The sequence below is a fragment of the Mustela lutreola genome, chromosome 17, assembly GCF_030435805.1.
Source record: "Mustela lutreola isolate mMusLut2 chromosome 17, mMusLut2.pri, whole genome shotgun sequence".
In the NCBI taxonomy this organism is placed as follows: domain Eukaryota; kingdom Metazoa; phylum Chordata; class Mammalia; order Carnivora; family Mustelidae; genus Mustela; species Mustela lutreola.
This window is the reverse complement of record NC_081306.1, coordinates 7,284,042-7,299,896: the sequence shown is the minus strand read 5'-3', so window position 1 is coordinate 7,299,896 and position 15,855 is coordinate 7,284,042. Positions and strand designations below refer to the sequence as shown.

General features: G+C 36.4%; 1 protein-coding gene across 1 annotated transcript in view; it reads left to right on the top strand.

Moving 5' to 3' along the window:
* Positions 1–15,855, top strand: part of LOC131819718 (phospholipid-transporting ATPase ABCA3-like) — a 136,409-nt gene that overhangs the window by 70,829 nt on the left and 49,725 nt on the right. Inside the window, exons 17-22 of the mRNA XM_059155003.1 lie at positions 1,586–1,684; positions 2,200–2,356; positions 3,367–3,667; positions 9,457–9,706; positions 10,638–10,842; positions 14,002–14,218. Of these exons, the coding sequence (XP_059010986.1) occupies positions 1,586–1,684; positions 2,200–2,356; positions 3,367–3,667; positions 9,457–9,706; positions 10,638–10,842; positions 14,002–14,218 (1,229 nt within the window). The remainder of the gene's footprint in view (positions 1–1,585; positions 1,685–2,199; positions 2,357–3,366; positions 3,668–9,456; positions 9,707–10,637; positions 10,843–14,001; positions 14,219–15,855) is intronic.

Genomic DNA, 15,855 nt, shown 5'->3' with positions numbered 1-15,855 from the left:
TAAACTATGATATCACATACATATATTGATACGGATACAATAATAATAATTAGTTTTATAACTTTATTTTTTAAGGATTATTTATTTATTTATTTGATAGAGAGCAATCACAAGTAGGCAGAGAGGCAGGCAGAGAGAGAGGCGGAAGCAGGCTCCCTGCTGAGCAGAGAGCCCGATGTGGGGCTCGATCCCAGGACCCTGGGACCATGACCTGAGCTGAAGACAGAGGCTTTACCCCCCTGAACCACCCAGGTGCCCCTAGTTTTATAACTTAACAGAATTGAAATCCTATCATAATAATGTTCTAAATCTTCTTTTGTTTACTTACTGCATTTTTGGTCAATGGTTTATGGTAAGACTTTTAGGACTTCCCATTTTTCAGATAACTCGAGGGGAAATCTGCACTTTACTACATCTTTCTCTTTCATAGTATCATACCAGAATGAATGTATTCATTAAGCTGTTAATGGATATTTATCTCTACTTAGTGCTATAGTTGTGGATTGTAAGGCCTCATACAGTTTAATTTTGTCATATATTGTATAAAGCCAAAGGAAACAAAAATAAATAAATATGCCAAAATATTAGTGTATTAATTAATTAATTAATTAGTGTATTAGTGTAGATATCTACGAGGCATGATATTGTGATATTTATATTTTTGTACATTCATTTCTAAATTTTATAAGATGCACAAATTAACTTCTTAACTAAAATCAAAGAAAAAGAGAGAAAATGTGTGAATCCTGATTGAAAAGCCAAGCATTGGGAATGAAGAAAATGGGCTTAAAACATGTGAAGCACTGTCATGTGGGTAGATTATACCTGTTCTATATAATTAATGGTGTAAGTTTAGAACTAATGTGCAAAACTAAATAGAATTAAGTGGAAAATAATTTAAGTTTGAATATGGAAGAAATTTTGGTCTTCCAAAAGAGGGAATTTTGAATTCCTCCAACATTGAGAGTGTGCATACATAGTTTACATGGTCCTCACTGAAAAATATATTTGATGGTTTTGAGACCTAGAGGTTTTTGGAAAAGGTCATGTTATAAATGTGAAGTATGTAAATTCTTCCCAGGGAAACTATTATTTAAACATCTTGATGTCTCTACTCTGCATCTGGCTCAAATTCCATGGTTTTTCTTGACTATTGAATCACTTGATTCTGTCTATGCCTCCCATTTCTACTGCACCTTCTCCATTGTCTATGTGAGTGGCTTTTTTCTCCTGTTAATTTGAATAATCTTTTTAAAAACTTACTGAATAATAAGAACCATAGCATTTATATGTGTGTGATAATTCACATGAGCTAGCTAGAGTTATTAGCATATAGAGTCTCTCGGTAGTTGATTAGAAGACCAAAATTATGTGTTTTCAAGAACTAGGGTGAGAAACAATGCACAAGAGCAGTTTACTTGTTTCTGTATTAAGAACCGAAGTGAAGAATGAGCTACACTGCCCCCGCTGCTGAAGGGGAATCAGTTCAGAATAATATGAAAATCTTCTGATTTGGTACTAACTTTTATTCCTCCCCTTCTCACTTTCCCTTCCCCTTATTTTTTTTTTTCTATTCATATTCTAGCTTTGAAGCTCTATTTACTGATCTGGAAAAGAGACAATATGACTTAGGCATTGCTAGCTTTGGTGCCTCTATTACTACCATGGAAGAAGTCTTTTTTAGGTGAGCAAGGGATGCATAGGGAAAATAAAAACCCTTGGGGAGAAAGAACCACATCTTGGTCCCTTTTTTAAACTCCCCAAACTCACAGTCACACATTAGACATTTAAGAGGTGTGGAGAGGTAAGAGAACTGACGTGATTTTTTTTTTTTTTAATGGTAATAACCCTGGAAAAAAAACACCACTATCATTTTTTAAAAATAACAAGTATTTTGGTTTATCCGAAACATCTAAATCATGTTAATCTTTAACTCGAATCAGTTCTACTTAATGAAACATTCAATAGCTTTGCCCTAATTTTCTTAGCCTTACTATGGTCTGCCAGCAGTCTTGTGACTGGTGTTTGGGAACCACTTCTCTACCAGAGTGGCCTCCATATAATGCCCCTGCCAAGTCAGTAAGCAAACCCAGAGCCTTCTGAGTTGAATGTTGTTAACTCACATTCTCTAAACAAGATATTATGAGGGTAGAGTTGAAATTAAATGATTTGTGCTATTTTTTTTTTTTTTTAATGTAGAGTCAGTAATCTGGAAGATTCACAAACAGGTATCCAAGCTACCCAAACTCCACCTCCCTCTGTGATGAGTGAAGTCTCAGTTAAGAACCAGAATTGGAGTATGCCAAGCAATTTTTCTACCATGAATGAAATCCCTGCTATTATGTTTAATACTGGGGTAAGGGCCTTTGCTAAGAAACCTGATGTATATTTACTTGATTAGGGCACAGGAAGTACATTTTTGTTTACTATTTGAACAAAGGTACTGTGGAGTTTTGAACCACTGCGCCCTCCGGACAGGGAGCAGTCTGTACCATATAACCTAATTAATTTCCCAACACAGAAGCAGTGAAGTCTAGGCAAAAATCTCAGCTCTCACTCTCACCATTGCTATTCCTCAGGGTTTTTTGTTTTTGTTTTTTTTTAATGTCTTAGAATTCTTTTTTTTTTTTTTTTTTTTTTCCAAATTGCTAACCCAGAAATTTGGTAGTTCACTGAAGCTGGAGTGAACTGGAAAGAGCATGATTTTTGGTAATCAAACATGCCCAATATTATAAGTTTTTGCAATGGGAATTGATAATGCATAAGGTGTCTTTCCCTAATGAGTGCAGTCCTCAGCACAGGAAGTCCCTATGAGTTGCCTAGCATTTCTTTTCTTCCCCTTCTAATTAGTTCTTCATCCTATAAAGAAGCCTGGTTTTCTCTAGTGTTAGGAGTCTGGGGAAAATCATCCTGTTGCGATTTCAGGTGTGTTATATGAAAAGGCAGACTTAAACACTCTTTAATACCTTACAACAGAGGTCACCAAACTTAACATAAGGGAATAATAGATATGTAAAGTGGGGGTGGCTACATGGTCTCTCTTGCAATCCCTCTATCCTGTCCTTGTAGCACAAAAACAACCATAGACAACACAGAAATGAATGGGTATAGCTGTGTTCCAGGAAACTTGATTTACATAAACAGGTCATGGTTTTTTGACTCCTGCCATATAAGGAAAAGACTGATCATACTCTTATGTAATATCATACTGTGCTTAGATTCTATTCTCAGTATTTATTTAGATAAATTTTATATGTCTTGTACATAAAATTCCAGAGTGTTCATTCATCTTAACGAATTTGATCATGAATGATCTGTTTGTGTCCATGAATATTGTAAAATTATGTTTCTTTCTTCCTTCTTTAGTATTCCCTCTGTCACCAGCAGTTCCGTGCCCTGTTCATAAAAAGGGCAATGTTCAGTTGGCGGAATTGGAAACTGATTTTGCTACAGATCCTGGCACTTCTAGGTTCCTTTACTTTTCTCTCAAAGGCTGATAAGTTTTTACATAATAATGATGAAAAGCCCAGACAAATGGATTTGGATCAATATGGTCGAACAATTGTGCCTTTTTCTGTTTCTGGGAATTCTAATTTGACCCTGATTTTCCTAAAACATCTTAGGAGTATGCTAGAGTCTCACAAACACACGCTTAAGGAAGTACAAGGTAAGACTCATTAGGTATAAAAGACTGCTGCTTTTAGATGAAGATCTGGTTGTATGATTTGCAAAGAAGGTCAGATGTTTATTAGCTCAGTATAAATACTCAATGTGATAGCTCCTCTGAATACATTTATTTTTAAGATAGTAATAATAAAAATTTACATTTACTGAGCATTTGTTTTTGGCAAGAACCCAGCTAAGTATTTTACCTGTATATCATTTAATCTGAGCAATCACCCCGATTTAGTAGGTATTTTTATTACGGACACCAGTTAAATGAGGAGCACTGACATTTAAGGAAACTCAGAAATTTGCACTAAATCAGATATGTAGTAAATACAGAGACTTGAATTTAACCTGTTCTACCTGATGTCTGCATATCACTCACTGCATCACATTACCTCTCTGATCATAAAGTCTATTCTCTTTCAAGTCATCATTTCCTCCTAGATACAATATATATAATATATATATATATATATATAATATATATATATTCTTTTTAACTGCCACCTGATGAACAGTGTTCTTCTGGGTTAGCAAACAGCATGCATTACTGGCAAACCTGTGTGGTTCTTTTTTTCCTCTCATTAAGGTTCTATTGTGAAAATACATTTTAGAAATTATTGTTCCTTATAATACTGATTCTACAACCTACAGGTAATAGATTGGCTGACTACAAGTAATTGTCCCTATTATTCTCCACTATAAATAGTAAGTAAGCATTTGTTAACCAGGGTCAAACAAAAGGACAGAGGATAAAGGATAAACTCATTATTTTTTTAAATATTACAGTATACTGCTTATTTTAAAAAGTGAAATGACTAACTGAATATGTTTGTTATATTGATAATGAGACTAAGTGCAATAGAATAATACAGTAGCCACACTGATATCCATTTTCAATTGTTATTGTTTCATTCATTAGCTAGAAATTATCTAGACATAGGCAGATAATACTTAGGCTTAACCAATCTTACTTTGTTTTAAGAAGCTTACATGTAATTTTCTTTTTTTGTTTTTAAAGATTTTATTTATTTATTTGACAGACAGAGATCACAAGTAGGCAGAGAGGCAGACAGAGAGAGAGAGAGAGGGAAGAAGACTCCCTGCAGGGCAGAGAGCCTGATGCGGGTCTCGATCCCAGGACCCTGAGATCATGACCTGAGCCAAAGGCAGCAGCTTAACCCACTGAATCACCCAGGTGCCCTACATGTACTTTTCTAAGTTGTGCCCTCATTATCTTAGTTACAGAACCTTGCATAACTGAATTCTACTAATTTTATATGGTTTCTATTCCCACCTGCATGCCTTTTTTAACTGAATTTTTTAGGATAAAGATAGAGCAAGAAATCCTTTATAACTTGCTCTCTCTTTTCCCCAAACTATAAGAAAATGTTTTGGGGGCACAGTGGGTTGAGCATCCACACTTGGTTTCGGCTCAGATTGTGATCTCATGGTTGTGTGGGGCTCCATACTCAGAGTGGAGTCTGCTTGAGATTCTCTTCCCTTCTCCCTCTGCCCCCCCAAATAAATAAGTCTTAAAAAAGAATGCTTATTAATGGGAAAATAGATTTCTAGATAATATCTCATCTGTAGCTTTCTTCTCACATAGTACATGCATTAACACTGGGGAAATCACTGCTAACTCTTTAAGCAGAGCCATAAAATAAGTGGGTTTGTGCTTTAGAAAGGATATGAGCTTATAATAACTGAAAATGCCATCTGCCCTCCCAAACAGAAGTTTACATTTCCTCTTCATCCTCAATTTAGATGAATGCCTCTTTTTTGGAATTTATCTCACTGAATTACAGTAGCACTTCCTTCATGCATCTCTCAAACTAATTATGGAGAGGCCACAACTTCTTTTATATCTCTAGATCCCAGTTCCTGGCTCACAATGAGTGTATATTTAAATAGTCTTATCCAGTAGACCAATTCCTCCTGCTTTTTTCTTGTTTTCTAAAGTTGCTTAGTTCCTTTGTTTTTCCATTTCAATTTTAGAATAAGCTTGTCTATAAATACAAAACATTTTTGTTAGAATTTTGATAGGATTTTATTGAATCTGTATATCAATTTGGGGAGAAATGACATCTTTACTATGAACACAATCCATGTTCAATCCATGAACACAACTGATTTATTTAGAATTCCATTAATTAAGAATTTCTTTCTTTCATCAATGCTGTGTACTTTTCATCACACATGTCTTGTACATGTTTTGCTAAATTTACACCCAAGTATTTCTTGAGTAAATATAAATGGCATTGTGTTCTTAATTTTGGCGTCCATATGGTTGGCTATTCTAATGCATAGAAAATAATTGATTTTTATATCTTTATTTTGTAACTTGCAACTTTGATGAACTCACATATTAGTTTAAAAATGTTTTGTGTGAATTTCTTTGGATTTTCTACATAAACAGTCATCTCACCTGCAAATAAAAGCATTTCACCTCTTCTTTTATTATCTGTATGCCTTTATTCCCTATTTATGCTTTATTGCACTGGGTTGAACCTCAAGCACAGTACTAAATCAGGGTGGTGAGAATGGGCATTTTTCCCTTGTTCTCAGTTTTAGGGGGGAAAGTATGCAGTCTTTCATCAAAAGTATAATCTTAGCTGTAGAGATTTTTTAGATGTTCTGTATAAAAGTGTGGAAGATTAGCTCTATAACCTTTTTTTCCACAGCTTTCTCACGAATGATTACTAAGTTTTGTCAAAATTTTTTGTATAAATTTATATGATTATTAATGATTTTTCTACTTCAGCCTGAAGTGAATATGGTGAATAACACTGGCTGAGTTTTAAATATTGAGATAGCCTTGAATCCCTGGAATAGACCCCACTTGACCATAGTTGTAATTCTTTCTATATATTAATGAATTTTATTTGCTAATATTTTGTTAAGGGGTGTTACATTATTTATGTGAAAGATATCAGTCTTTAACTTTCCTTTTTCTTGATATTGTCTTTTATGATTTTTCTATCAGAGTAATACTAACTTGATAAAATGAATTCAGAAATGTTCCCTCGTCCTGTATTTTCTGAAAGATATTATATAAATGTTGATTCTTCCTTAAATATTCTGTAGAATTCTCCAGTGAAAACATCTAGACCCAATTGCTTCTCAGCCTTTTGGCTAAGATCAAGTGAAAACATCTGGATCTGGAGATTCCTTTGGGAGGAATTTTTAATTTATGAGTTAAATTTCCTTAAGAATTACAATTATTCAAATGACGTATATTGAGAGAGCTGTTGTAGTTTGTGTGTTTTGAGAAAGTGTTCTATTTCATCTAAATTGTCAAATTATGTTTGTAGAGTTGTTCACAGTATTCCTTTGTTACGGTTTTGATGTCTTCAGTATCTGTAGTGATTTCCCCTAAGTCATTTTTAATATTGGTAAATTATGTTTTATCTTTGTTTCCCATTCTCTTTCTCACTGTGCTTTTAGCTGAGCATTTTTTTTTTTTAAAGAATGTATTTATTTACCTGACAGAGAGAGACACAGTGAGAGAGGGAACACAAGCAGGGGGAGTGGGAGAAGGAGAAGCAGGCTTCCCATGGAGCAGGAAGCCTGATGTGGGGCTCAATCCCAGGACTCTGGGATCATGACCTGAGCTGAAGGCAGACACTTAAAGACTGAGCCACCCAAGCACCCCTTAGCTGAGTATTTACTTTATTTTTTATTTTTTACTAACATATAATGTATTATTTGTTTCAGGTGTACAGGTCTGTGATTCATCAGTCTCAAACAATTCACAGCAATCACCACAGCACATACCTTCCCCAGTGTCCATCACCCAGCCACCCCATCCCTCCCATCCCCCTCCATTCCAGGAACCCTCAATTTGAGATTAAGAGTCTCTCTCTCTCTCTCTCTTTAAGATTTTATTTATTTATTTGAGAGAGAGAGTGAGAGAGAGCATGAGAGGGTAGAAGATCAGAGGGAGAAGCAGACTCCCCATGGAGCCAGCAGCCTTATGCGGGACTCGATCGAAGGACTCTGGGATCATGACCTGAGCTGAAGGCAGTCACTTACCAACTGAGCCACCCAGGAACCCTAAGAGTCTCTTATACGTTGTCTCCCTCTCTTGTTTCATTTTTCCCTCCCTTCCCTATGATCCTCTGTATTTCTCAAACTTCTCATGTCAGTGAGATTATATGATAATTGTCTTTCTCTGATTGACTTATTTTGTTTAGCATAATATCCTTTAGTTTCATCGACGCCATAGCAAATGGCCAGATTTTGGGGGGAGGGGGTTGATGGCTGCATAATATTTCATTTTATACACACACACACACATACACACATACATACCACATCTTTATCCATTCATCTGTTGATGGACATCTGGTCTCTTTCCATATTTTGGCTATTGTGAACATTGCTGCTATGAACATTGGGGTGCACATGCCCCATCAAGTCACTACATTTGTATCTTTAGGGTAAATACCCAGTAGTGCTATTGATGGGTCATAGGGTAGCTCTATTTTCAACTATTTGAGGAACCTCCATACTGTTTTCTGGAGTGGCTATACTAGCTTGCATTCCCACCAATAGTGTAGGAGGGTTCCCCTTTCTCTGTGTCCTGGCCAACACCTATCTTTTCCTGACCTGTTAATTTTACCCATTCTGACTGGTGGGAGGTGGTATCTCACTAGCGGAGTATTTTCTAATTAACCTGTCTTCCCGTTTCCTGTCTACTCTTCATTTGTGTCCAACCTCCCATTTCTTAATCATAATTGATGTTTATATTTTTCAATTCTAACATAAATATTTAATATTTTCTATGGACTCCAGTTCTCTGAAGTATTCTGTCTCTTATATCTAGTTTATATGTAGATCTATTTCTATAATCTGTGCTTTTTCTTGGTTCTGTTTTTTGGTATACCTAGTAATTTTTTAATTGAATGCCAGATGTATGTATGAAAATTATGTAGACTGTACTTGAGATCATCTTCTCCAGAGGAAGCTTAATTTAACTCCTAAAAGGCACTGAGTTTAAGGGAAGATCTAAATCCAATTAGGGATTTAAGTGCCTTGAGATTGGGTTGAAATTTTTATATGAACTGACCTATATCTTACTCACTCTTACAGTATAGCCACTGAAAGCTTGAGGATTTACCAGTGCATTCCATCACTTATAAATCTAAAATGCCTTAAAGAAAAATAGGGTTTGGAATGTTTGGCTCAATTCAGTGCATTTCAGTCCTTCTAAGGGCTTATCCCCCAAATGATCAACATTTGCTTTTTTAGATATCTCTTTCAAAGAGGTGATTTCTTATTTATTTAATCCAGCTTTTTAAGTTTTCGTGGTTTTATTTTCTGCTTTAAGCAATAAGATCTATAAGTAGAAATACTTACGGATGTTTTTAAGGTATATTAGGAGAGCCTGGGTGGTTCAGTCAGTTACGCATCTACCTTTGGCTCAGGTCATGATCCCAGGGTCCTTGGCCGGGAGCCTGCTTCTCCCTCCTCCCCATTCATGCTCTCTCTCTCATAAGTAAAAAAAAAAAAAATCTTTAAAAACAAAAGATAGATACGTTAAGAAAATCTATACCATGTTGCCTGTGTTTTCTCAGTGAAGTAGCAATCTAGGTCATAGACTAGGAAATGAGAGAGCTTGGAATTTAATGATAAAATGTTTGAAGAGAATAACAAATGTTTGAAATAATCAAAAGAAACTTGAAAGGGATGAGAACAAAGTAAAATTATTTGTTCCTTTTCCCAACATATATTGTAGATGATTTCTTCCTGGGTAACCTGACCAATGTTATTTCCTCATCTTAGGTGACCTACTGAAATACTTAATGGAAAATGAAGATTGTATTCACTTGTGCATTGTCGCATTTTCCATTGAGGTGAAGACAAACAAAATAATTCTTACTGGTCTTTTCAACAATCAGGCATATCATTCACCATCTCTGACCCTGGCAATATTAGACAATATTCTTCTCATGACAATTGCTGGCTCTAATGCTTCCATAACCATCTTCAATAAACCTCAGCCACACTTTAAGGATAAAAAACAAAGTGGAACGTAAGTTATTCTTTTTATTAAAATTTGCTATTTCTTTTTTCTTTTTGGTATATTATATTATATTATTTCTGTCTGATTTATTTCATTTAAGCATAATGCCCTTGAGGTCCATTTGTGTTGTTGCAAATGGCAAGATCTTATTTTTAAGGCTAAGTAATATTTCATTGTGTGTGTGTGTGTGTGTGTGTATCTCACATATTCTTTTTTTTTCCTTTTTTATTTCTTTTCAGTGTTCCAGAATTCATTGTATATGCACCACACCCAGTGCTCCGTGCAATACATGCCCTCCTTAATACCCACCACCAGGCTCACCCAACCCCCCACCCCCCTCCAAAACCCTCAGTTTTTTCTCAGTGTCCACAGTCTCTCTCATGGTTCATCTCCCCCTCCAATTTCCCCCAAATCCCTTCTCCCCTCCATTTCCCCATGTCCTCCGTGTTATTCCTTATACTCCACAAGTAAGTGAAACCATATGATAATTGACTCTCTATACTTGACTTATTTTACTCAGCATAATCTCTTCCAGTCCCGCCCATGTTGATACAAAAGTTGGGTATTCATCCTTTCTGATGGAGGCTAATACTCCATAGTATATGTGGACCATATCTTCTTTATTTATTAAATATTTATTTATTTATTTGAGGGAGTGAGAGAGAGCAAGAACAGAAGCAAGGGGGAGGGTCAAGGGAGAGGGAGAAACAGACTCTCCTTGGGATCAAGGCTAGATCCCAAGACCCCAGGATCATGACCTGAGCCAAAGGCAGATGCTTAGCCAACTGAGCCACCCAGGTACCCCTACAATTTGATATTTTAAATGTATCTCTCCTATCTTACATGATTACATTTACATGATTAAAAATAGCTATTGGTAGAAATTTATGTTTTCTGCTATATTGATTTCCTGATATATCTACTTTTTTCCCTTCTGTAGATTATCGGATGGAGTCCAGGTGGCCTTATATATACACTTTGGCATGGCTCTTTTAATCAGTGGCTTTTCTCTCCTGACAGTGACTGAACGAGTCACTAAAGCAAAGCACATCCAACTTTTGAGTGGGGTTTCTGTCCCTGTGTACTGGCTTTCTGCTCTACTGTGGGATTTCATCATCTTCTTCATTACCTGCTGCTTACTACTTGTAAGTGTTAGATACAGTTTGTTCAGGGTTCATTTTCCTTCCGTACCCCCCAGAAAATTCCTGTTTTCTAATTATGTAACTCAAACTGGGGAAATAGGGCCTTCAAAGAGGTGATAAAATTAAAATGAAGTAGCTAGGGTATGCCCTAATCCATTCTGACTGGTATGCTTTTTAAGAAGATATTTGAACATACAAAAAGACACAAGGAGTGCACATGCACATAGTGAAGACCATGTGGGGACACAGCCAAAAGGTGGACATTTGCAAGCCAAGGAAAGAAACCTTAGAAAAACCAACCCTAAGAGAAGATGGCGGCAGGATAGGAGGATGCTAGGCTCATCTACTCCCAAGAACACAACTGGATAACTATCAAATAATTCTAAATACTCCAAAAATCAACCTGAAGACTGACAGAACAAACTCCACAACTAAAGGGAGAGAAGAGTCACATGATAGAAGGTAGGAAGTGTGGAGATCGGTTTAGGGGAGAAATAGATCACTGATGCTATGAAGGGGAGGGAGCTGTGGTCACAAAGAAGAGTGAGAGAGAGTAGAGCATAAGGGAATGCACAAGGCAAACATTTTCCTAAATGTTTCCCATGGCTGGGAAAATGAGAGGGTACGATTTTGGTGAGTTCTTGCAACCATCAGGGCTTAAAGCCTGGAGTTTTAGAAGTCAACATGTTTGGCTAGTATAGAGCCATGAAGGCACTATGCCGCTCCTGGAACATAGAAACAATGATCTGAAAAACACCTGACACATGGTGGGGGGAGATAATTTCCTCTTCTCAGAGTGCTTCCCTGAGAGGTAACTTTAACAGAAATATCTCTCTGGGAGACAAAGGAACTGGCTGGTACTATTTAACCCCCCTGCCCCTCATCATAAATACACAACCACCTTCAGGAAGCATTGCAACACCTACACAAGCATGCTGCCTAATTTGCTTACAATAAGTCCCAGTGCTGTGGTGAGACTGCCCTTCCCAGTCAAGCATGTATCAGTCCCAGTGCCATGGACCCTTTCCCCAGAAGACGAGCAGAAATCCCTGACCATACCACATCTCTCAACCAGAGTTCTGCTGGGCTTCAATTCTAGTGGAAGTCATATCAGGTTTCATATAATAAGCAGACTAAAGTACACCTGGAATTTAAGAAACAAAACAGAGGACCATAGGGGAAGAGAGGGGAAAAAATGAAATAAGACAAGACAAGAAGGAGAGATGAGCCATAAGAGACTCTTAATTTCAGGAAATAAACTGAGGGTTGCTGGACAGGAGAAGGAAGGGGGGATGGGGTAATTGGGCTATGGACACTGGGGAGAGCATGTGTTATAATGAGCACTGGGTATTATATAAGACTGATGAATCACAGACCTGTACCCCTGAAACAAATAATGCATTATATATTAATTAATTGAATTTAAATTAAATAAATAAGTTTTTAAAATGCAGGCCTATGCTATCATTGCATTTTATTAAATTACATATCTGTGTAACTGAAAATATTATAATATGTATTGTGTCTATCCATTAGGTAAACAATCCATACATGTGAAGTTTTTATTTTTATTTTTTTTTTTATTAAAAGATTCTATTCATTTGAGAGATTGAGAAAGAGAAAGAGCTCTCTGCTGAGCAGGGAGCCTGATGTGGATCCCTATCCCAGGACCCCAGGATCATGACCTGAGCTGAAGGCAGACACTTAACCAACTGAGCCACCCAGGTGCTCCTGTGTGAAATTGTTTTAAAAAGTTGAATAGCAGGACAAAGAGTTTGTATTTTAAATAAATTGTGACCACTATAAAGTAAATTTTAAAAAATTAAAAAACAATTACTAATACCATAAAAAATAAAGCATAATCATAAAGATACTTACTGGGCTTATGAATAGAATGGAAGACATCAGGGAGACCCTTTACCACAGAAATAGTAAAAAAGAGTTAAATATGAACCCATCAGAAATGAAGAATGCAATAACTGAGATTAGAAACAGGTTTCATGTAATGAATAGTTAGGCTGGAAGAAGCAGAGGAATGAATTAGTGATATAGAAGACAAAATAATGGAAAATAATGAAGCTATACAAAAGAGAGAAAAAAAGAATTATGGAACATGAAAATAGACTTAGGTAACTCAGTGACTCCATCAAACATTATAACATCTGTTTTAAGAGTCCCAGAAGAAGAAGAGAGAGAAAGGGGGGCAGGAAACTTATGTGAGAAAATAATAGCTGAAAATTTCCCTTACCCAGGGAAGCAAACAGACAGCCAAATCCAGGAGGCACACAGAACTCCCATCAAGATCAACAAAAGCAGGCCAATAAGATGTTTTGTAATTAAATTTTCAAAATAAAGTGATAAGAAAAAAATCTCAAAAATGCAAGACAAAAGAAGTCCTTAACATACAAGGGAAAACTCATAAGGTTAGCGGATCAGATCACGGCAAGCCAGAAGAAAGTGGCATGATAAATTCAACATCCTGAATGGGAAAAATCTGCAGCCAAGAATAGTCTGTCCAGCAAGGCTACCATTCAGAATAGAAAAAAACATAGTTTCCCAGACAAGCAAAAACTAAAGAAATTTGTGACCACTAAACCAGTTCTGCAAGAAACATTAAAGAGGATTCTTTGAGTGGAAAGAAAAGACCAAAAAATGACAAAGGCAAGAAAGGACCAGAGAAAATCTCCAAAAACGACCAAATAATAAAATAGCAGTAAATATGTATCTGTCAATATGTGACAGGAGTGGGGAGTAGTGTAGGGAGTAAAAGACTTGGTTCAAAAGTATGATAGGTAAGGTATAACCAGAGATTAAAATATCTTTAGCAAAATAGGCTCTCTCTTTATGGGAAAAGTGAGAGTTAGCCTTACTGGGGGAAACTATACTGATTTGTTAATTAAAAAACCATTCTGGGTAGAAAAAAATAAAGGGAATTATGGTGGTTCTGCTCATTGGACTATCCTCTGGTGAAGTACAGGTAGGAGTATCTTACTTCATGCTCCTAGTTTGAAGTATTTTTTAGAGGTTAATTCATTTAATTGACAAATACTTCCATGCTAACTAGCAATAAGACTTGCTATCTCCTCTATAAACATTCTGGCCTGCATTATTTTTGACTTGGGCCTTCACCTTGCCTTTATCTCTATGCACTCTGTGTTTCAGGGAGCATTCAAATTCTGCCAGTTGGATATTTACATCACAGATTACCGTTTTCTGGACACAATGCTCATCTTCATGCTATATGGCTGGTCTGCCATTCCCCTTACATACCTGCTGAGCTTCTTGTTTACTAGAAGTACTTCTGCCTACATCAAACTTGTCCTATTCAACTACCTTTCGGGCATTTTCAGTCTCCTCATAGACGTCACACTTCAATTTGGTAAGGAGTAAGGGCTTCACAAAGTTTCTCTTTACACAGAAGGCAGCAGTAAATAAATAAGTAGATAGGGACTAAGGACATGAGTAGACAATTAAGTTCTATGTTTTGGGACAACCCTGTACTTGATGTAAGTCATAAAATTATTTCTGAGTGCCTATCATATTCTGGGTGCTGTGTTAGAGCTGGGATCTTCATGCTGAATGTGACCTTTATCTCTAACAACTCCATCTCCTTTACCACATAACTTCACCACCTCCAGTAACTCCACCACATGACTTAAGGAATCTGTTTTGCAACAGATATGGGAAATTTTAGGAACATTTATCCTGAGATTCATTTGCCAGCAAGGGAGAGTGAAGGAAAAAAAAGCAGCTTTCTTTTTAAAAGAGCTGGTCTCAGAAAGAATAAATTCTTCTCAAATATATGAGGCCATTGTTATCTTTAAAGGTGTTCCGTCTTGATGATACGGCAGTTTGTAGTGAGGTGAAGAGAGGGACGTGTGGAGGGAAATCTTGAGTTCTCAGGAGAGGCTGACAGTTTTGTTTTTGGGAAGAAAAGGTTTTATGGTGTGGCTTTTCTTCCCTAATTCAAAGAAAAGGAACAAGTTTGTGAACACCCTAACCAGATTTTCCAGGAAGAAAATCTCTATATGCATCTGACATAGACATAATTACTTAAGCCCATTTTTTCCTACCTTTTAGGATTGGTTTCTACAGTATTCATGAATTTGTATTTCCTTCTTTTCTTTAATTTTAGATTTGGGAAGATCATCACGGTGCTGTAAGTGGAGTTGGTGTTTCCCCCTCTAAGGTGCCTTTCAATAGGCCTCAGCACTTTTTCACATCCTCCCTTTGTTGCTCCACAATCACTGGCTCTTGCCTTGTTCCCTTGGCCCTTCACTGGTCACAAAAGAATAGCTTGTAATTTCCTTTGAGAATGAATATTAATGAATATTATAAGACTTAAGCTTATGCATAGCTGATGAAAAAACTTGTTAACAGATATGACTTAGCACTCGTTCTCACAAAAGGGTACCCAAATTATGGAAAGCAGATGTTTGTATATTGTTGCACACTTGTCAAAAGAGTGCTACTTCATGATGTGAGGAAGACTCATTTGAAAGCATTTGAGTCTGTGAGCCCTAATCTAAAAGGAAATGATCACTTAAGGGGCTAAAGAGAAATAGTTGTTTCAGAGTAAGACTAGGAATAAATTACTGTTTTAGAAGGTTTTTGAAAGAGTGTTTTAGGACTATGCTGCAAAGAGTAATGCAAAATAGGATGAGAACAAAATGGAAGCCAGTATATTTGGCAATTAGAAAATCAAAGGAGACTTCCATTTTTAAGCAGCAGAACAAATGTTATGATACTATGATACAAAAATAATGAACTGAGAAGAAAGTATGGAATTGGCAGAGGCCAACAATAAAATGAAAACAAATGTCCCCAAAGGTAAGCAAGCATCAAAGATAGCTTTGACTTGTGGTTATTGACAGTATCTGTTGACCTTCATTTTCCATTTTATAAGTTGTGTGGAACTTAGAAGTCAGAATAAAGAACATAAAGGTATAACAAAGATTTAATATCTTCTATTAAAATTAGAATTTCAAAAGGCTATGTCCTCATTATAAGGAAGAA